General features: G+C 34.0%; 1 protein-coding gene across 7 annotated transcripts in view; it reads right to left on the bottom strand.

Annotated features, from left to right (window-relative positions):
• Positions 1 to 24,232, bottom strand: part of Ankrd17 (ankyrin repeat domain 17) — a 131,035-nt gene that overhangs the window by 70,104 nt on the left and 36,699 nt on the right. For 6 of the 7 annotated variants that reach the window (XM_052199396.1, XM_052199399.1, XM_052199398.1 and 3 more), the window contains exon 2: positions 5,146 to 5,299. In XM_052199396.1, the coding sequence (XP_052055356.1) occupies positions 5,146 to 5,299 (154 nt within the window). Of the gene's footprint in view, positions 1 to 5,145; positions 5,300 to 16,781; positions 16,801 to 24,232 lie in introns of those variants that run through there. The other variant, XM_052199401.1, reaches the window with a different exon arrangement.

Below are 24,232 nucleotides of genomic sequence, written 5' to 3'. Positions count from 1 at the left end.
TAGCTATACACAATATATAGTATGTCAAGCCCAAAGACATGCTGATCTAAAACCTAGTTTCTGCATATACCATGCAGGTAACATATACAGGCATGAGCATTTAAGAAAAACTATTATAAGGCTGACAGAAAGGCCATGAACTTAGTAATAATAAGGACATCTGCAAAATAACAGTATTTTATAAAAATAGAAAAGGCACAATATTCACTAATTTTATGTTGGGTTTATGACTTTATACTTGTTTGCTTTTCTGTCTATAAAAATTATGCATCAAATATTGTATCTTATAAAACCAAAGATAAGTCTGAGAAGAATCCATGAGTTCACCAGTAGCAAGATGTCTTTAGCAGTCAAGCTTCATTTCTGCTCATGAAAATGTTCAAAAGATAAAGACTGTTTGGTCTAATAGGATTGAAACCTACAGTATGACCTGGCATTCCTAATGTTAAAGGTCATATTGTAATCTGAAGTCTATTATGGCACCACTGAGATCAACTTCATGGATTTCAAAGTTGAGAATTACCTCCAGTTTCACAGGCTACCATCAACTCTATAATAAATCCCAGTCAGAAACAGAAAGAACAAGCAGGAACAAAACAGACTAGCAGAAAATGATCACTTACATGAAAATAATAAAAAAAGTTAATTTTAATCTATAAACTCCTAATAAATTCTTCTGCTTTTCATACCAGGGTCTTTACTTTGTGCTCAGCCCCAGCCTCCTAATGCTGGCAAACAGGAGAACTGCAGGAATCCACGACCATGCATGCCCATAAAGGTAATTTTATTGGATAATCAGGCAACAAAAATATTAATAAAAATTAATTAACCCATGGTAAATTATGGTGATCTTATATTAAGCAGTGTGGTGGTCTAAATAGGACCACATAGACTCATATGTTTGAATGCTTGTCTCATAAGGAGTGCCAGTTCTAAGAGGTGTGACTTTTGGAGTCAGTGTCACTATGTGGTGGGCTTTGAGTTTCACATGCTCAAGTGACCCATGCCCTGTGTGGTGGATACACTGTCTCTTTCTTGTTGCCAGGGAACAAGAGGTAGACCCCTCAGCTCCTTCTCCAGGACTATGCCTGCCTACACACTGCATCCTTCCCACTATGACATAATGAACTGAACTTCTGAAACTAACCAGCCCCAATGAAATGTCCTTATAAGAGTTGCCGTGGTCATGATATCTGTTCACAACAGAAACAACCCAAAATAGAATAGTATATAGCCAGTTCCTTCTTCCCAACTTCAGACATTTAATTAGCAGAACCACAGGAGTAGAAAACATAACACAAAGAATATATTACATTATCTAGGTTTGATTTAAGGATAAGAGAAAATAAATGTTTTCTCCCTTTCCTCATAGACCATAAGTAAAATGCAAAAGGAATTCCACCCTTGATAAAACTAAGATACATCTTTAAATCCAAGTTACTATTGGGAAGGTAAATAGAATGGACTAAGTTGAAACACAGCTAGTTTAGAGAAACAAGGTGATCATAAACTTAGGGCCTGAGAAACATCAAACTGGATAGGACCTCAACTAGGTAAGGAGGAACAGGGAGGAGGAGGAGGACGAGGAGGACGAGGACGAGGAGGAGCAGAGCAGAGAGGGTGAAGCCTTACATGCTGAGTACTCCTACTCTGCCCTCAGCTTCCCTTCTACTCTCAGGGGACCAGAATGTTGGCAGTCAGGCTTATTATGCAAAGACTGAAACTTGCAAGCATGTCTCTCAAAAAATCCAGCAGACTTAGAGAAAAGACTTACATACTAATACATAAAGTGATCCCAAAGATATAAAAGCTTCTATGTGTAATCACAGCTAGGAAAAACAACTTAATAACACTGTTACACACATCCTATATACTATTCTCTTGTTTTTCTTTCCTTTGGCCTTATATTTTTTTTTACATGTTTTCAAGTGTTTGTATACAATGTGAGTGTATCATGCACATGCATGGTGATGAGAGAGATTACAAAATGGGGCCAAGTCCCCTGGAACTGGAGTTACAGTGGTTCTGAGTCACCATTTAGGGGCTGGGAAATAAACCTTGGTCCTTTTCAAGAACAATAAGTTCTATTAACCATTGAATCCATTCCTACAGTCTCTATCTCTCCAAACTACACATAAAATAAAGTTTATTTCCAACATAAAGTCACACTACACCATATTATCCTGGTGAGTCCAAACCAATCAGAAACACATGAAAAGTAGAAAAAATTATTTGCCCTGAGATAGCAAAGACAGGGAATTCAAAAAATAAGGCTTTAAGATGGAATATGTGGACCAGCAATGTGTATAACCCTAAAACAGCAAGGAAAGATCCAACTTAGTGTCTGTGGGACAGAATGATATTCTCAGAGCTACAACGGCCAGGAACCGATTTCTCTCAGTCACAATGAGATTGGAAGGAAACTTTCCCCCACAGCAGATAGGTAAAAACTTAGCACAGGTGGTTTCAGTCTACAATATCTTAAGCAAGAGAATTCAGCCACATTATGTCCTAAAATCTGATACACAGAAATTACAAGGCAAATGAGTATTGCTTCCTGTGCCTGCATAAAAATAAATTATTATAATGCAACAGGAAACCAGTGAATTTCATGGTGCAAAGCATCACTTGACAAAAGAGATATGTATTACTATGTAATCTGTTTCATTATGTCATTGCTATTGGTTATAACAGAACTCAGGGATCACTACAGTCATAGACAGTTTTATGATTTGAAAAGACAACCCACTGCATTCAAAATAAGACCAATTTTCAAATGCCACCAAGTTCTGAGAAAGCCTGAAAACAAGTAGTATAAACAAGGAAAACAACCACACCTGTAATATCAAACTGCAACTGAAACACTAAACATCATAAAACATAATTGCTAATGTTTTAAAATATGTAGAAATGATTTTTAAAACTATTTATTTATTAATTTATATGCAAGTACACTGCAGCTGTCTTCAAACATTCCAGAAGGAGTCAGTTCTCATTACACATGGTTGTGAGCCACCATGTGGTTGCTGGGATTTGAACTCAGGACCTTCATAAGAGCAATTGGTGCTCTTAACCACTGAGCCATTTCTCCAGCCCCCAGAAATGATTTTTTAAACTAAACTTCAATCCATAAACTAACTACTATACATGAGGACAGCAAGACATTTTCCGAAATCTCAGAAAATTTAGCCCTTTACAAGAAAAATGAGGGAATAAAACAAAGACTACCATCACCACCACCAACAAAAACAACAAAACAAGTGCAAGTCCCACATCTTTCTGTAGAAAGGTGTATGAGAGCTGCAGAAATGGCTCAACAACAAGAGTGCCAGCAACCACTCTAAAGTCAAACAAACAAAAACAAAACGTACAAAGTATAAAATAGCTCAATTCTAAACAATGACAGGATATTAAGAAATATTAATAGTAAATTTCTATTTTTCCCCTTTACCTGTTTCTATGGCTGTATTTTTAAGGAAATCCTTGAGATACATATGGAAGAATTCATAAATGAAGTCACATAAAGTTTAGACCTATATTCAAAGACATGAGTAGGGCTGGAGAGATGGCTTAGGTACCTACAAGGTGGCTCATAACCAGCTTTTATAGGATCTGATGCCCTCTTCTGGTGTGTCTGAAGACAGCAATAGTGTACTCATACACAATAAATAAATAAATAAATAAATAAATAAATAAATAAATAAATAAATGAATGAATAAATAAATAAATAAATAAATGAATGAATGAACGAACAAACAAACAACAAACAAAAAACTGAAGTACAAATTAACTTCCAAGTTAAAAAAATAAAAAAGACATGAGAATATCGACAGAATTCTAATGAGTAAAAGATAAAACAAGACTACCTATCTACTGATCTTATTCAAGTTGAACACAATCAGAGAGTTTGTTATGCTATTGTAAGTTTTTGTGTGAAATTTTCCATTAAAAAGGAAAAGAATGGGACTGGAGAGATTGCTCAGCAATTAAGAGAACTGGCTGGTCTTCCAAAGGCCCTGGATTCAATTCCCAGCACCTATGTGGAAGCTTACAACTGTCTGTAAATCCAGTTCTAGGGGATGACACCATCATACCAATTCACATAAAGAACGAAATAATTTTTTTAAAAAAAGGAAAAGAAATGCAGAAGTAAAAATCAGAATGAGGAACAAGATGAAAGTATGGACATAATTTCTATGGACATAAAAATAATGTTCTTACAGAGAAGATAAAATTCACTCTGTAGAAATAACAGTGTGCTTTAAGAATACAGCCTGCACTGTACATGGGGTAAGGATGTGCCAGCATAAGGTAAAAATACAGTCCCTCCAAACTACAGCCTGCTTCCATGTGTTAAAGGTATTAATATACAGTGTATTCATTAATAATAATGTATTCAACAGCTCTGTAAATAAGCTATGCTTCAATGAATCTTACCTAAAGTGTTTTCCAAATAAAACACATTTCAATGTCCTTAGACTAAGAACACTACATAGCATTAGACCTAGAGGCCTCTTATGGTTTGCTAGGCTAGGTTGGCCTGGAACGCAACTGAACTTGTACCAAGCCTCCTGCCTCACACAGTACTTTATACTTAGATTATTAGTCACCACACATGGCTACAAGGCCATTCTGAACAATGACATCTTTAGGGAAGAAGTAGTTACATGAAAAACATAGTGTTAAAGCAGACCTGTTCAGATACGCACAAGCAGAAGACAGAAAGCAACGCTTTAGCTAGTTTCTACTGCTCTGGGCATGATAATTCTGAGTACTAATCAAGAGTGTTTAGGAGGCACACAAATCCCAATTCTGTACCTATGAAGTACTGAGAATCATATATATATATATATATATATATATATATATATATATATATATATATATATATATATATATATATATATATAGTTCTTTTTAATAAGGCTAACAAGTGGATGTAAATTTTCCATTGATTTTAATACAATTTAAACATTATTAAAATTTACTACACAGCAATGTTTTCAGTAATGACACTTCTATTGAAATGTAATCAATATTTATGAATGGTCATTACACAAAACATACAGTACCACATTTACAGTTAAATAGCAAGACGTGCAGCTAGGGATAACAAAGGAGACATAATTACGAATATAGCATACCTGCAGCTTCTAGTAAAGCTTCCAGTCTAGCCTGTGTCTCTGGATCTACAGTTCTGAGGTCAGCACCGTCAGCAGTGCCGGATAGGAGCAACTTGGAAGCTGTTTCCAGCATTGGATTCTCCAAATCATCCTGGTCCAAAATGAAAGACTCCACCTAAAAAACAAATACAGAAAAAAGAAAAAGAATAGGAAAGCAGGGAGGGGAACAAAAACAAAATAAGATCAGAGGTAGAAAAATATATTTAATATAATTACCAATGATAAGTATAGTAGCAATATTAAATAAATTCAAACAACGAAAGCCCATTGTTTAAATAAAAAGAAAATCAATGTTGACCATTTCAAGGGCTCATTACTCGAAGGGTGGTGGTGGCATACACCTTTAATCCTAACACTCAGGAATCAGAGGCAGACAGATCTCTGTGAGTTTGAGGTCAGCCTGGATTACGGAGTTCTAGGACAGCCAAGGCTACACAGAAAAACTGTTTCAAAACAAAACAAAAACCAAAACACAACTCATTATCCAACTGCAATCCTTTTATTTCCTGAAATCATATGCATTCTTTCAAGTTTTAATGAGAGAAGCCTGAGGTGTGCACATAAATCCTGAGCCCTTTCCAGTGCCAGCTCTTGAGGGACGTGTTTAAACACCTGATTTTCCTGACTTTTTGAACTTATTTGTTATGATGAAATAAAGTTAAACTTTGAAGCATAAATTGTTACAATTTTAAAATTCTTATTTGCTTAAGTCTGTTAACTTCCGAATAGTTAGACTTCTCTGATGAAATCATTAGTGATATTAGTAAGGTGGACTTTTTGCAATATTTTAGTTCAGTTTTTAACGTGTAAACACCAGTAAATAATAGCTCGATTTAAATGGCAGGTTCACTTTAATCACTTTTGAGAATGTTTGTCAAAAATCCAAATTTAATAGTAACAGTTTGCCAGTTGTATTCTTCAGCAAAAAAGTCACTTCACAGAAATATTTTCTTAGATTGCAAAAAATTAATAAAAAGAGGACTATAGAGATGACTTAGCAGTTAAAATATATAAAGGCTGTTCTTGCCAAGAATCCCAAGTTCAATTCATAGCATCTACTTTGAGGAGTTTACAAAAAACCTACAAACCTATACTCCTATGGACATATCCACATATGTAGACACAATACCCATAATTTCAAAAGATAGTAACTCTTTTAAAAAATAGTGAAAGTGAGATCTGAAGTATTTTTAACTCCAAGTGTACAGAAATGAAAAATATTTCTTTACTTTGGTGCTATAACCATAGGGAAACAAAACATGTATTTATTTCTGCTTTTACAGTATCAGTACAAATGTCAATACATTAAAAACAACTAATAACATCCTAATATTATGAGAATAATAATTTTGACCTCCTGATAGCCTGAAATGATCTTTTAGAACCTAAGAAATGTATAAACCATCTGTTTCAGACAGAAACCAGAATAAATTAAAAACCCACCCACCACACCAACCTTTTTTGGTTTGTTTGTTCATCTGTTTGGATGGTTGGTTGGTTTTGATAGTTTGGCCAGGCTGTCAAAGCCACATCAAAAACCTGAACTCAAGAGATAGTATTGAGAAGCAATGGAAACTTAAGCAGACAGAAGCACAGCCAACAAAAAAAATCTTAAGGTGCCTCTACATGGCTCTGTAAAAAAGACAATAAAAACAAACAAAAACAAACAAACAAACTAAAGTAATGGGAGGCTAGAGAGATGGCTCAGTCAAGTACATTAGACACTGTTCAGAGGACCCAGGTTCAATTCCCAGAACCCACACATAGTGGCTCACAATTACAGTTCCTGGGGATCTAAGACCTTCTAGCCTCTATTGGCACCAGGAAGTATGCACAGACATGCACATAGGCAAAACTCTCTCTCTCTCTCTCTCTCTCTCTCTCTCTCTCTCTCTCTCTCTCTCTCTCTCTCTCTCTCTCTCTCTCTCAGGCGTATTATCTACAAGGGCAAAAGAAAAAACAACACAGCCTTATTTCGGCCTAGAGTTCAAGAGGTCAGAGGAATAGAGTTTAAGAAGGTGATCCTCTCTAAAGAAAATGCTGTGCTCAAAAAAATGACAAAATATAATCTGCAGAAATATTTATTTTAACTTAAATGTGATGAAAAGCTAACAGAAAATACATAAAAATTAACAGAAATAAAGTGAAGAGATGAACAAGTTAGCTTTAGAAAGTAAAAAGAGGACTCAATTCAAAGGCAGAAATGACAGGTACCTAAAAGTATCTAAAAGTATTCCAAGTAGAAAAGAATAAATTTGACCAAAATAACCATTCTGTCTAAAATGAGAAAGGACCACAGAATGTAGCACTAGCAGACACACATGCAATTTCAGTCTGATGGAACAAGGAAGAATTCACAGCAAAAAAATTCGGGTTATAGGTTGCAAGCAGGTGGCTTATAAAGTCCCCTACATTATAATGTACCATTGCTAAGCCTAATGAAAACTTACCAAGAACATTGCATTTTACTCAAAATGAGGGATTTTCTTTCTCATTAGCTAAATTTCTTGCTACAAATAAGGCTAGAAGATACAGAGGGGTAGACCAACAATGTCCTATAGCAATAGGAGAACAAATACAGTGGGGAGAGGAGCAGCTGTGCAAGGCCTACGAGATGACTAAGTAAAGGCATCTACAGCCAAGACTGGAGGTCTACAGCCAGAGCTCTTGTGGGAGGAGAACCACCTCTCACAAGCTGCCCTCTAAACAAAAAGAAACAAAACTGTTCTTCATTGATTAGACACATGCCACTGACATCCTCTAACTGCTATCTTCATCATGGCATGCTCCTCCACCCAGATCAATATTTGCCCCATGTATGTGTCTACATGGTTTCTGTGCTCTGAAAACAAACCTTAACTTACATGTACACCCAACAAGTATAATAATCTATTTTCAGTAATCATAAGCCTGCAGCAGTGAAAACTGGAAAAAAAAAATGAAAATTCGGGCTGCTGAGATGGCTCAGAGGATAAAATTGTACATAAGCCAAGCACTCACTCTCTCTCTCTCTCTCTCTCTCTCTCTCTCTCTCTCTCTCTCTCTCTCTCTCTCTCTCTCTCTCATACACACATTGAATTTTTTAAGAAGATTTTAAAATTATCAGATGATTCTGAGATTCTTCCCTTATGAAAAACTTAGGGTACATTGGAAGAAAAGCTAATTATAAAATCTTATATGAAAAAAGAAACAAAACTGTTCTTCATTGATTAGACACATGCCATTGACATCCTATATTCAAAAGTGTTTACTACTGCACTTACACATCAATGTATAAATACAAGTTTACTATCTAGGAACTTCTAGCAGCCTTCAGATGAAGATGTAGAACTCTCAGCTCCTCCTGCACCATGCCTGCCTGGATGCTGCCATGCTCCTGCCTTCCTCTGAAAGTTTAAGTCAGCTCTAATTAAATGTCATTTATAAGACTTGCCTTGGTCATGGTAAAACCCTAAGACCTGCTTTTCCTAATAAATGCAGATAGAATGACATAAAAGATTTGCCCTATAAATATTCAAACTAGCCTTTTATTCAAATTTAAACTAGATTATGCATGTATATATCCTTACCATGTTCCAAACTGAAATATTGCAGATTAAAATCTGAAATGTGTTTCCACTGAAATCTAGCTCATTATATAATTTTTGTAAATAATTCTTGACCATAACCATGTTGTAGAACATAAACATTTTAAATGATCAATATAAGAAAATTAAACAGTATTTTAATTTCTGAAGCATTGCAAATTGAATTCAGATCCTTGTTCATGTACTAAGCAATCACTCTGGCATTAAGCCATGAACTCAGCCTTTTCAATTATATTTTCTTTCTTTAAATGAAACATATACTTTCATAAAGTGTAAATAAATTCCATTAGTTTATCCCTTTAAAAGTATCAAAGTTGATGAGTATTTAAGTATCACAACTACTATGTTTAAAATACTGTAGATGTATTGTTAGAACTGAGTAGTATTTCATAAAAATGATAATGCAACCAATGTTTTGTTTACATTTTGAGAGTTTCATGCATAAGCACTGCATTTCCACCACTCCCATCCCTCATTCTGTAACTTTCAACTCCTCTAGTGTCTTCTCCAAACTCCATAATCTTATCTTTAATTTTAAATCATCATCACTCGCAAATATACGTATGCACATGTGTGTATACCGCCTGTGAAACTGTATTTGCTCATTATTTACATATGGCCAAGACTGACCACTTGGGGTCGGACTAAGTAAGTGGAAGCTTGTCCCTGTAGAAGAAGGAATCTGCCTTCATTAAATTCTTGACAAATTTAAAGACAGAAAACTGGAAAAGAAAATTAAGAGTCTTAGATAGAAATTACAGGTCTGGGCTGGTGAGATGGCTCAGCGGTTAAGAAGGTCTGACTGCTCTTCTGAAGGTCCCGATTCAAATCCCAGCAACCACATGGTGGCTCACAACCATCCTAACAAGATGTGATGCCCTCTTCTGGGGTGTCTGAAGGCAGCTACTTACATATAATAATAAATAAATCTTTAAAAAAAAAAAAAGAAATTACAGGTCTAATTCAGTGTAACAGAAAAGGAAAAAAAAATTGAGGATCCTTATATAAATGTAGTAGAGACAACCAGTTAAACCCTAGACCCACTCATTCAATACTCTTTCTACCAAAAAAGAAAAAAATTCTGTGCAAGAATAAGAAGCTGAATATTCATAGAGCTCTAAAAATTCTAACTTTCAATGTTTTATTTAAACATAAGGTTTTCTAAATTACCTCATTACTAATGACTAAAGTAAAAGTAGCACAATCAAACATTTCCAGCACCTGATGCACCATACAATCAATGGGAAGCATCTCCTAGGAAGTACTGTTTGTTTTATAAATTCTACTCATTTCTCTTTGTATACACATATCCAACAGTGCATGTATAGAGGTCAGATGACAGCATGCCAAGTGTCAGTTGTCTTGTATCAAGTGGGTTCCTGGGATCAAACTCAGGTCATCAGGCTTGGCAGCTGAGGTATCCCTTCCCTATGAGATTGTCTTGACACCACCCCTTCCCCAATTAAAAATAATCTAGTAGAGCTTTTAGAAATAACTCAGTTTTGAAAATAGTCATAAGGCACACCAGGAGATGAACCTTTGCTCCTCCACCTAGGCACTACAGGTATTCTGAATAAAATGCCTTTGCTCACCAGATGCCAGTAGTAATTTATCAACCAAACTCAGATACAGTCAAATATCTCCTTGGGGGGGGGGGGGAGGAACAAACAAACTACCTTCTCATCCCCCACAAAAAACAATCTCACAGACTCGAGGAGGTAGCAAACCTCTGAAGTAAGTAGAAACAAATATAAATCTAAAATGTACAACAGTTTAGAGTAAAACCATTTTCTCCTACTAAGTAGAATGGGAGCAAAGATTAAAGAACTGTTCTAAGTTAACAAGACTTGAGCAACAACAATAAATCATAATACAGATCCTATCTGAAACCTGGCTTGAGCCAGCCAACTGGAGAAAGAGGGCATTTGAGATATGAGAAGGAATAGGAATTTTTAACAAAAATTTACTTTGTTTTGCTGAGATAGTCTCATGTATCTCAAATGGCCTCAAACTCACTATGCAGCCAAAGAGGATCCTAAACTTGGATACCCCCATATCTACCACCCAAGTGCTAAAATCACAGTTGTATGCCACCATGTCCAGTTTGATGCAATACCAACTAGGTACTTATGCTTTATGCATCAATGCTTTTTATTTAAGTTTTATAAATTTATATAAATAAACAATATATTTATCTGTATTTAAGCTTTATGCATGTTAGGCAAACACTCCTCTGAATAAGCTTTGTCTTCCAGCTATAGAAAATTCTGGATGCTCAATTAGAACTACATACATGTAAAATAAAGGAATTTTGGATTGGCCTCTTTTTGTGTTTGTTAAAGTCTTACTTTGTAGTGACTTTACTGCAAAGACTGATTCAGTTTTGTTTTTAAAAGCACAAATTACCTCTGTTATGTAATAATAATGTGGGTGTTTTATATGCATTTTTTTTTAATTTTTATTTTCAAGACAGTACTTTTCAGTGTAGCTCTGGTGGTCCTGGAACTCACTCTGTAGATCAGGCTGGCATTGAACTTGGGAAAATCACCTGCTTCTGTGTACCAAGTGACAGGATTAAAGGTGTACAACATCACTGCTCAGTTTCAGTAGTAATAATATTACTGTGTAAAATTATTCTATTACATTCTCCCCAATGAAAGAAACCAATATAGCCAAAATAGTTAAATAAAAACCAAGATCCTTTAACAATGGTAAAATCCAAATAGATGTTAACACTAGTAGTTATACTCCTAAATCCTTTTACACTTAAAACAAAAAGACACGTCATATGGTAATTTGAAGTAGCAAAACAATCTGGACCAACTGTGAACATCAGCAATTTAAGCTCTTTTCTCAAAATATACTTATTAGCCTTGTAGCTAAATCCAAAGGATAAGAAAATAGTATATTTTAATTAGCTGGCTATCACACATACCAACTCACTAAGTAAACACTTGCCACCAATCATCCCTCGTATTCAAAGCAATAAGGTAGCTATTAGAAACACAAGACGACTTTTGTCATAATCATTGTCTTCCATAAATATGCAATACGGAAAGGCATACTAAGTATGAAATATACTTTTCATACTTAGGCAAAGAAGTATGAAATATACTTTTAAAAAAGGAACATTAAATAGGAAGACAGTGACGACACAGAGGAATAGTTCTCTACAAGCAACTATTAACAGCAATGCTTAAGGAATAGAGCACTTTTGTACAGCTGAAATGAAACGTTCAGTTTATAAAACCTATCAAGAGACTTCATTTAGGCAAACATTTTCAGACACATAATTAAGAGACCATGAAAAACAGTTGTTTTAGATAAATGTGTCTTCAAAGATGAAACCTATTAAGAATTTGTTTTAATATATCAAATATAAAATGTGAGTTGTGATAGGAAAGCAGCTTAGGTTACGGCATATTCAAAATGGGACTATGTGGAATTCAACATTCTGCATTCCTTTTGGCACTACTAGTCACCAATTATTACCAGTCTTGTTCTCTCCTGGCAAAAGTCTAAACATTAAACCAAAAATATAGGTAGGTTTCAAGAAAAGTATCTTATATTTTGACTAAAAGATTCATTTAAAAATTCCAGGCTAGTGAGATGCCTCAGGCTTGTCTCCAAAGCTTAAAACCTGAATTTGATCCCCAGGACCCTCATAGAGGGAAAGAGAGAACTGACTCCCCAAATCAGTCCATCAATTAATGAACATTAAGAAAAAAGTCTCTTCCTTTGGTTTGGTTTTGAGGGTCTTATGCAACCCAGGTTGGGCCATAACTCCATTCGGCTAAGAATAATTCTCTTGCTCCACAACAAGGTGTCTGCAATTAAAAGTTATTTGTCTCTGATTAATTTTTTTATGAATCTACTTTTAGTATCTGTGAGTCTTATAATCAATTTGATAATTTCAATGGGAAAAATGGTGTATTTAAACATATAGAACCTCTACTAACTATATTTATATAATAAAACATAAAAGCATCAGCTATTTGAATCTGTGATCATGAACCAAAATCCCTAAACTCAGATTCGCTATTTAGTAATATTCAATATGACAGGGTAAATAAACATAATTTAAGACATGTTTCTGAATACTGATAGAATTTAACATTAAGAAAAAAAATCTTAAAAAGCAGCAAGAAATGGCAGATATAAAGGCCAGTATGGTAGGGCACAACTTTAGTCCTAGCACTCAGGAGGCAGAGACAGGCAGATCTCTGTGAGTTCAATGTCAGCCTGATCTAACAAAGTGAATTCCAGGACTGTTACATAGAGAAATCTGTCTCAAAAAACAAACAAACAAACAAACAAACAAATTTAAGGGACAGACGGACTCTATAATGTTATCCCAGTGGCTGATCGCTAGTGATAACATACAGTAGTCTGAAACATGCTAGGGAGTAAAGTGTGGTGCCACTCATCTAGCCCACAAATTCCAGAGTAAAATCTTGTTTGATCCTAACTTCTTTCAAGGCTAGAAAAAAATATTATTTGCACTTCTCAGTTCCCTGGATACAGTAAAGAGATTCATTGTATTTATAATTAAATCATTACAATATTCTTTTACACATGGCCAAGAACTGTAAGAGTGGGACTTCATTAAAATATTAAATTGTTAACTAAGTTAATCATTTTTAAACTAATATAATTCCTAAGATTTTCAGCAGTAAAATATTTTTTAAACACTCAAACTCTTACTAAAGTCAATGGCCAAGGAGATGGCTCAGCCTGCAGAAGTCTGACAGCCCAATTCAACCAACCCCCAGAACCCACAGAAAGGTAGGAGAAAATCATCCTGACTTCCACGTACATGACAGAACAACAGTGTGCCCATACATATCACATTCATGCAAACACAAATATATAAAATTCCTTTTTTTTCTTTGTTAAATGAGGGGCTTTCTTTCCTTTCAGCTCCCATCATGCCATGCAGACTTTAGAAGACCTGGAAATTCCAGGGCCTCTTGAGCCATGGCTGCCAGAGCAATCAATAAGAGCCACAAGCACCTAGAAAGATTGGGGGGGGGGGGGGGCTGGGGGGGTGGCGTGCATCACAAGATCAACTTCAATAAACATTATCGGATGACTTTTGGGAAAGTTGATGTGTGGAATTCCTACTTAAAGAGGAACCAGAGTTTCTACCCAACTGCCAACCTATCCAAATTTGGAACACTAATCAGGAAACAGGCTCAGGGACATGTTACAAAATGACAAAGCTGGAACTGTTCCCATCACTGATGTTGTGCCAACAGTCCTGAGGAAAGGAGGGCTCCGTAGACAGCATGCCATGGCAAAGGCAAAATTCTTCCCTGAAGAGCTGAGGATACGATTAAGGATGCTGAGAGATGCCTATGTCCTGGTGGCTCATGGTTCTGAGATAGAAGTTAGCAAAATGGAAGTGAACATAACTAAAATAATTTAGATTCAAAAGTTTGGGAACAAATCATTACTAGCCTACTACTATATTTTTTATTTGAAAATAGCCATATCATAAATATTATACTTTTACTAAGATCTATAATGTAACAATGTTCAATAACACAGCCCTCTTGAATGAAGTGACACAAAACATGACTTCTATTTTTAAGCTTCGAGGTGTTTATCTGTCCACATGTCAATCTAAAACCACTAATGTCATCTAGCATTAAGTTTTTAAAAACTTTATAAAGTAGACTAATCATGTTAAAAATGAAGTTGCATGGTCTAAAATTTCAAGTAGATTTTTCTATAACAATCTGACCATTTAACATACACATACCCACACAGAATAAAAACTTTTAAAGAAAGGGGGTAGAAAATAGATGAAACAGCAATCACAATCAAAGGATATTAGTATCAGCTATAAAATAACGCAAAAAAAAAAAAGTTAAACAAGAAGAGTATCTTATAATGCTAAGTGACAGTGGGCACATCCTGCGTGTTTCAGTCGTGAACATACAACAACAACCTACTAGAACTATATGCAGTTAAACAAAGCAACACACCAACGTGACAAGTTTCCCATATACCAACGTAACAAGTTCTCCATATACCTTTCTAAGAAAATGATGAATATATGCATTATGCAATGCCACAATGCATTCAGAAATAAAATTATAATATTTAAAGTTAAATAGATAGCAGAAGTATCTACTCATACATTAGGAAAAAAACTCAAAAAAAAAAAAAGATTTCAAAGAGATTATCTGCAATTTATGTATGGGGTTAAGTTCTTGGTCCAGAAAATAAAGAAACAGAATATTAAATATTAATAGTCTAGCAGTCTATTTGAAATGTAAAAAGAAAAGAAAAACATCCACTAAGTAATAATAGAGGGAATAAAAATGTAAAAATAAATTATTTTCTGAAAGATTTGACCAAAATCTTTTTCCTTAAAGAAAAAAAATTAGAGCTTTAAATCTAAGATTTTAAAATTAGAAGTCAGGATGTACAAAGCTGAGACTACTTATAGGAAGAGTCCAGAAGACACAAGTACAGCTCTGTCAACTGTCATGAACAAAGTGACATGCATGGAGAGAAGCATACTCCAATAAGTGCAGAAGCTTGAGAAATGGGTGGCATCCTACAAAAAGTTATTAAAACTGCTGTATCATAATATTCAAGAAATAGGGTATCTTAATTTCAAAAGCCAGAAAATACATGGGAATCCGACTAAGCTCATCACACAGCCCTATAAAAAGGATCCTACACACAAAAGTAAATGTAACACACCTAACATTTTTTTAAATAAAATAAAGATGATGCCAGTACTATAAAGAGAAAGGGGCTTGCTTCCTCCCCCTGTAGCCTGCTCCCTAGTCGTGCACTCTGACCTTCCTAGCTGGCGTTACATGTACTGTCTGTCCTCTGCACTCTATACAATGTCCAATCTCTCTCTCTCACTTCCTACCTAATACCATCCCAACCTGAAAACACCACCTTCTCACCTACTTGCTTATTGTTTCTCTCACACAAGGCAGGAATCGTTTTTAGAACCATACAAATAACTCTCCTGCCACTAATTTGCAGCAGTTTCTGGCACTATCTAAATATACCCTCGAAGGAACATTTAAAATAAACTAAATTATGATCAACAATTATAAACATGTAAGTCATCACATTAAATATTACAAGTGAAAAAGAACATGGATCATCTCAACCAAACTGTAAACTAAACATCCACTGCTAGGCATGGTAGCATATACCTTTAATCCCAGCACTCAGAAGGTAGAGGCTGGTATGTCTCTGAATTCAAAGTCACCCAGTATTACATGATAAAACTTCCTCACAAAATAAAGGATCAGGCTGAAGAAATGGCTCAGCCATTATTAACATTATTAAAGGCACTGGCTGCTCTTCCAGAGATCCTGAGTTGATTCCCAGCAACCACATGGTGGCTCACAACCATCTATAATGGGATCGAATGCTTTCTTCTGGAGCATCTGAAGACAGCAACAGTGTACTCATACACATAAAACAAATAAATCTTAAAAAAAAAAAAAATGTATCAACGACCATAAAAGTACCTGTTAAGTGAAGGAAAAACGTTTGCCTTACTCTCTATTAAAAATCTAGGGTATACATATACTTAAAAATGAAAAGCATTTAATTTAAACCAAGAAAAAGACAATCAAATAAAAAAGAACAGTGGCTGTTCTGAAAACCTACCAAATATGGAAGACCAGGAAAAACTAAAAACCAAAATACTGGTAAGCATAACTACTGAAAAAGAACATAATTTACAGAAAGCATAATTATCTTTCCAGAATTTTAATAGAAATCAGCAAAACTAACAGTAAGACCAAAATAATAATAATAAAAAAACAGCCTTCCTACACATCAGCAATAGCTCATTAGAAAATATTTTTAAAGATATTAGTGACGATAACAACAAAAGCTAAAGATACTCATTCAGGAAAATACCTAACAAAAAAGTGTGTAAAATCTATGAAAATAAATTTTTTAAAAAATGTATAAAACTACTGTAGAACATAAAAGCACACCTAAAGAAATGGAGAGGCATACCATGGTCTTGGATGGGAAGACTCAATAGTGTAAAGATGTCAATTCTCCCCAAATTAATCTGTAAATTCAATGCACTTCCAATCAAAATCCCAAAGGGATTTTTAATGGAACTTGACATGTTGACTCTAAAGTTCATCTGGAAGAGAAAATACACAAAAATTGCCAAAAAAATTTTTGGAAAAAGACAATGGGGAGGGGTGCCCTACCAGCTGTTAAATATGAAATGAAAATAAACAAAACTGTAGAGTATTGAATCCAGAGCACATGATCTGGGACTTAAAATATGATCAAGGTGATTTCCATGTTAGTGGGAGAAAAGAAAGTATCATCAACAATTTATTGTGGGAGAAATTATTATGAAGCTTGAAAAATTAAGTAGGCCACTATCATAATTATTTTTTTAAAAAAAAAATCAGATGAATTTAAAATAAAACTATTATACAAGAACATATAAAAAAACTAAAGTACCCTGATACTGTTGATAAGAACTCTTCAAGAAAGACACACGAGAAGACTAGTAAAGTTTTAACAGCATAAAAATAAATCTAAAAATGCCACAAAATAAGAAACTTCATAAGGTAGGTTAAAATATCACAAACTATAGCATATTACGTTAATAAGAGAATCAAAGAAATTTTAAAAGTTTTACTAAGGGTAATATGAGCAAAAATTTATGATTTTTAAAAATAATTTTTAACAAAATTCCAGTAAATATGCTCAACTTTATTGAGAAATAAGATTAATACAAGTTAAAATAAGATATAGTTTTATACCCACTGGCAAATAATGTCTAAAAGTTGAGATGGATGGTAGAATATAAAATTACAACAATTAAAATTTTTCTTCCTAGAAATTATACCTACAAAAATATTTGCACACTTAAGCAAAGATATATATATATATATATATACATGGTTGGTCATTACAATACTGATCTTACCAGGGATGAAAAAAGGTTATACCATTACCTTCATGTGCATCAATGAAACAACAGGTGCTTGTGGGTGTGACTCAGAGGCATAGTACTTACATAGCATAGCCATGGCTCCCCTCCCCTCCTCAAATCCAATCAGTATGCCCATCACCCTTCACAGCTTTAAGCCTGCAAAACTTCATACTAAATCTTACTGGCTCCTTCAAGTATGCTATCCTCCTCTCACTGGAATTTAACAGAAACCCTATTTTCTTGCACTATAATCGAGTTTCAACATTAAGCATAGATAAAACATGTATAAATGAATATATGAATACTGAAGTGCAAAAATGTCTATATTGTTAAATATCTATTGTTAGATAGTAAAACTACGCTGCAGAAAATGTAGGTATCTTAGCTAATGCATACACAGCCAAGACTGTTATTAACAGAGTTAATAATAATAAAAAAAAAATCCCTGAGGATATTCTGTCTCTTAGTTATCTATACTCTTCCGTGCTGCTTACCTTATAAATTGGGGGCTAGCAGTTAAGAGCAGTTACTGCTCTTTCCAAGGCCGCAGGTTCAGTCCCTAGCACCCATATTGCCACTCACAAGCATAATTTCAGTTCCAGGGTATCTGAAGTCCTATTCTGGGCTTCCTGAACAATACATGCATGCAATGCACTTACATACAATACATGCAAGCAAAACGCTACGGTACGTGAAATAACAATAAATAAAACATTTGAAAAAAATTAACAAAACTGACAGTGCATCTTTCTAGTGTGTGGTTTCAGAAAAAGATAATCTTAGGAGTTCAGGCACTAAAGAATCAAAGTAGAACATAGTCTCACATGCCTATGATCCTAGCATTCAAGAATTATTGGTTTTAGGCCCAAGTGAGACATCTCTCCACTACCTGCAACCTCATGTATCCCAGTAAAAGATTATCTCTTTCTACATATTTAGCAAAAATACCAATAGCCAGTATGACAGTTTATATTATTTGAAATATATAATATTAACTTTTTACTTGCTGGTACATGCCATTCACCTAAAAACATGTATATATCTAACTCTGTTTGCTTTTGAGCTCACGATGACATAGTGATGACCTTGAATGGAGAAAACCTCCCTTGTCTCTACCACTAGAGGACTGGGATACACCACACCCAGCCCAATTATTTTTAAATGAGGAAAGTGTTGATATCAAATCAGATACTGTTTTTAAACTTACTTATGTTGTATACATTGGTGTTTTGCATATGCGTATTTCTGTGTGAGAGTGTAGGGACAATGAAACTTGAGTTACAGACAACTAACTATAAGCCCTCTTTGGGGTGCTGGGTATTGAACCCTGGCCCTGTGGAAGAACAGTCAATGCTCTTAACCACCAAGCCATTTCTCCTGCCCCACAAATCAAGTACTATTAAGACTCAATTCAATCAATGCTATTCACATATAAAAGTCAAAAAAAAAAATCCAAGTATTATGTTCTCTATTCATATTTTATCTCCTATATCCAAAAACCTTTCTATAAGGTTTATTATAGAGCTGAAGTTTATTTTGTATTTCTTTCTCAATTTTTATTGGGTTTTTTATTACTGATCTATAGGAAATCTGAATTATCTGGATACAAGCCCTTTATTAGTCATGTGGTTTGCCATGTGTTTTTTTTAACTGGTGGGTTCCTCTCTTGTAGGCATTTTCTCAGTACCATCTGAAAAACTGGCTTTTAATAGTATTAAAGTACTTAATTTCCATTTTTTTAAAAATTTCCCATTTTCTCTTATGTTTGTACTGTATCCTATCCAAAATATACTTACTTATCCAAAGATCATAAAGGTTTTCTCTAAAGCTTTTTTTCTAGAATGTGTAATGTCCTGTCTTTTACACTCATGATTCAGTGGTGAATTTTTGTACATATGAGTTTTGAGCTAATCTTTCTTTCTATAAAAAAGATACTTGAACATTTTGTCACCACTGATTAAGAAAACTATTGTCTTTATTAAACCACTCTGGCATCTCTGTCAAAAACTAAGTTATCATGAGTATTGTGGATCTTCTGTAGACTAAGTCATTATGTTTCTCCTTTTATCAATGGAACAAACCATCTTTTAAAAGTATGGATTTATCATCCATCATGGTTAATAAAATTTTGTTTCTAGTAAATCTTAATTTTTTCTTTATTTTTCAAAAGTGTTTTGGATATTCTATAGCTTTTCCTATACAAAGATTAAAATGTCACTGCCAAACCAAAAGACCTCACCCCACCAAAAAGCTTGGAATATTTGACTAGAATTGTGTTCAATATACATATACCATGAGGGGAATAGACATCTTTCAAAATATTAGGTTTATGATCCATTTATATGTTCATTTTTTAGCCACCTTTGTTTTCTGACAATTTTTTGTAGATTTCAATATAAACTATTATTGTTTGTTTTCTAGTGGCATTACAATTGGTACTTTAAAAAGAAATCATCCAGCACCAATACTAGGTGTTACACTGGCTACTGATGCTTATCAGATCAAATTCTTCTAATCAGTTTTTAAATCAGTGGGTATCAAATTTGATCTTTTTCTGTACCTACTTGAGATATTAAAATATTTTTACTTCATGTATGTTGACATCATGAATTATACTGGTCAACTAATGTTCAAACAAGTTTACTTACTGTACATGTTTTAATCTGACACACTATATTGCCTGACTGTTAGCTACTATTTTACTAAGCTTTTTTTCTACAATCATGATACATATTGTTTTCCACCAATTAAAATCACATTTGCTTATTTACTCTGTTTGTAAGTGTACACATGGGCAGGAGTAAAATGACAATTTGGAAGACACAGTATTCTTTCTAACCCTTGTGTTCTTCATAATATTTTTTCTAGAAAGATAAAACTAAACTTAAAATCCATCAATCCAAGTGCTGCTACATAGTTTTCAGTAACATTATTATGGTGTCTTGACAGACAAGTAGTAGCAGGCAAGCAAGATTGGAGCCACCAAATTTCTACATCAAAGTTTTGCAGTATCATACATAAAACTCAAAGTACTACAATTTATTTTTTTTACATTTAAAATAAATGAAAAAATTAATACATTCAATTTTAAGATATCTATAGCATTTCCCATTTGACCAATGTTCTATTTGTCTGTAGCTACTCAGAAACAAATACATATTAAGTATCTGAGCCAATTTCCTACCAACTAAACTATAAATTTATTAGATATCTTGGGTGAGCATAGTTCTCAGCTACTAAAAAGAGAGGTCCTGTGATAGAAAATAGGAAATCAAATGGTATTTGATAGAAAATAGGAAATCAATTATAATGGTATTCCATCACAGTTTATAGTCCCATTGATATGGTTGAATCCTATTTACATTACAGAAATTAAGGCACTGAGCTTTGGATGTGAAGACAGGAAAATGAACCAAAAAAACAAAGATGTATGAGAAAGTCATATGGAAACTCTTCTTTGTAAATTATATTAAAAATATAATTTAAAGCAAGAAAAAAGGAGTTTGAATGGAGATATCCTGCTTAAGTGAACGAACAATACTATTGCCAAAAGACAGGGGTTATTAAATGACAATTTTAGTGTCAGGCATGAGATAACTCTCTACACATTACTGGTCAGAGAGGCACCATAGGTCCCCCAAATGACATAGGCTAGCTTGGTTGTATATGTGCACACACGCAAGTGCACTGTGTGCATAGAAACTAAAGGAATGGGAGAGAACTCCAGAAAAGTTAACAAGTCACACTCCTCTTACCTTCACAAACCTCACAGCAATCTTCTATGTAATTGAGGAAAAAAGTCTCACTAACCGATTTCTTTATAAAAATTACCATTATCTCTACTGTCTCTCAATCTCACCCCTTCAAATTACCTATCATGGGGCTTTCCTCGGAAATTTTATACTTACAGTTTCCTCTATTTGGAATTCAATATTCAAGTATCTGCTCAATTTGCCACTAAGTCCCTATGAACAATCCTTTATCACAGTCTGCTCAAGCTATAATTCTACTTAAGACTATTAGTATATTAAAGGGCATTATCTTATCTAGCTGCATAATGTTAGTCTTGCCAGATAAAATATAAACTTCATGAATGTAGGAACTTCATCTGATTTCTGGCAGTGGTTCAAGTATACTGTTTTTAACAGTACAGGAAACCTAGAAGGCAATTTGTTGGATGTACATAATTTCACTAAAGACTCTTAACTTTGCCAAGGCCTTTGGTTTGAGATGCTAAACCATTTCCATGTTTTTTTTAAACACACTAAAAAGTAGATGCACAGCTTCTTTGTGTACTGTTTTAGTGTTGCAATAAAAACTTCTATGAATTTACTGTCTTTTCAAAACTAGAAAATATAAATTAATTGTTCTTGTAACAGTGATTTGCTTGTATTATTATTAAACACATTTCATGAGAATTGTAGTTTACAGGGATGGTTAAAAAAGAACTAATGAAAGGACCTAGTGCACTAGTTGGGGAACAAACTACCTAACAATTACAAAATAAAATAAGAAAAATGTTGCCTGAATTCTTTAAATACTAAAAATGCCTACTGTGACAGATCATGAAATACTCCTTCAGAAAATTGTTTGCATGGCACCACCTACCTAAATTTTCTACTTCTAATCATGTAAGAAAGAAGCAGTTTTTTATTCTTTTGGAAAGTTTGAGGAAAAAATAGCTTAAAATCATCTTTGTCCATAAGTCTCACAATACCAGAGGTGAATAACACTGTGATTTGCTTGTTTTCTTCTCCACCCCCTCAAAAAATTCCACTTTAATCATTCTGGGACATGCTTTCAATAATAATAATAATAATAATAATAATAATAATAAGTCAAAGCAAAAAATCAATGATGGACAGATAAAGGATAATTAATCCATGAAGTTTATTATATAAAGATTAAAATAGTATCCTGAACAGAAAACATTTAGACATTCTGTCAGACTTTTTTTTTTAAGAAAACTGATAGCCAACAGTTATACAGAGGTAAGTTAATACATCTCTAAGAAGTATTACTCGAAATCATCATGACATATGCCTTATACCTGCTTCAATGACAATTATAAAAACAATTGAGTCAAGCAAGATAACGCATGTTGTAATTACAGAACTTGGGAGGCAGGAGCTCTGTGCGTCTGAGGCCCGGAAGGAGTACATTAGTAAACTGGTATCTCAAAACCAAAAATTAAGAGCAATGGCAAAAAAGGTTTGCAAGAATGTGTAGAACAAAGAACACTGATATGATACTATAAGAAATGTATATAAAAGCCATTAATATAAATAGTATTGAAGTTCCTCAAAATACTAAAAACAGAATTACCACGATTTACTAATCCCACTCTGGAAAACTAAATCTGTATTTTCTGTATTTCAAAGAGATTGTACTCTTCAAACAAAGCATCCATAGGAGGACGAATGGATAAAGAAAATGTAGGATATACTCTATCAAGCCTTTAAAAACACAGAAACTATCATGAGAACATAGCAACACAAGCATCCATTATTTTAATATTAAATTGATATTTTAAAGCATAGTCTAAAACATAAATATGCACTTGACTTGTCAATTAAAATTTGAATGTGTGGGGGCTGAAGAGATGGCTCAGTGGTTAAGAGCACTGACTGCTCTTCAGAAGGTCCTGAGTTCAAATCCCAGCAACCACATGGTGGCTCACAACCATCTGTAATGAGATCTGACGCCCTCTTCTGGTGTGTCTGAACACTGCAACAATGTACTTACATATAATAAATAAATAAATCTTTAAAAAAATTTGAATGCGTAAAATTATACAATAAAAGGTATGAAACAAAGGAGTAATGACAAATGGGACAAATAAAAAATAAGATGGTAAGAAACAAATGTTGTAATTACATAAAAGAGAGAAGAACTAAATACCAGCTAAAAGATACAGGATAATTTAAAAAGAATAAAGCAAGAATTATTTACATGGCAAGCCACTCCTAGGAAATATCCTTTATATGGAGAAGATAATACACACGAGCATCTCTCATAGGAAAATCAGTAACAGTATATTTCCAAGACAGTATCAACAAAATTCAAGAGAAAGATATAATAATATTAAAAGGATCATTTTGACAGGAAAACAAAATGGTCCCAAATTCGCAAATATTTCATAGTGAAGCTCCAAAATACATAAAGCGAAAGCCGACAGAAAAAGAATGAACCTCTCTATTATTATAACTGAGTTGTAATTTCACATGTCTTTCAGCAACAGAACAAGAAGACAGAAAATCCATAAGGATGTGAAGAGTTACGCATCATTAGTTAACATAATCTGCCTCACATTTATGGAACACATTAACAATACATTCTTTAAAATACCTGCTAAACATTCACCCAAATGGACCATACAAATTTCAACAGATTTAAAAAAAATGAACTCTAAGTATATTTTTGATTATGTATAATGAAATTGGAAACCCATAATATTCTAACATATTCAGATATGTAACAATCAACTTTAAACAGCTCATACAAC

Source organism: Apodemus sylvaticus, chromosome 11, assembly GCF_947179515.1.
Source record: "Apodemus sylvaticus chromosome 11, mApoSyl1.1, whole genome shotgun sequence".
Taxonomy (NCBI): Eukaryota; Metazoa; Chordata; class Mammalia; order Rodentia; family Muridae; genus Apodemus; species Apodemus sylvaticus.
This window is presented reverse-complemented; position numbering and strand designations above follow the sequence as displayed.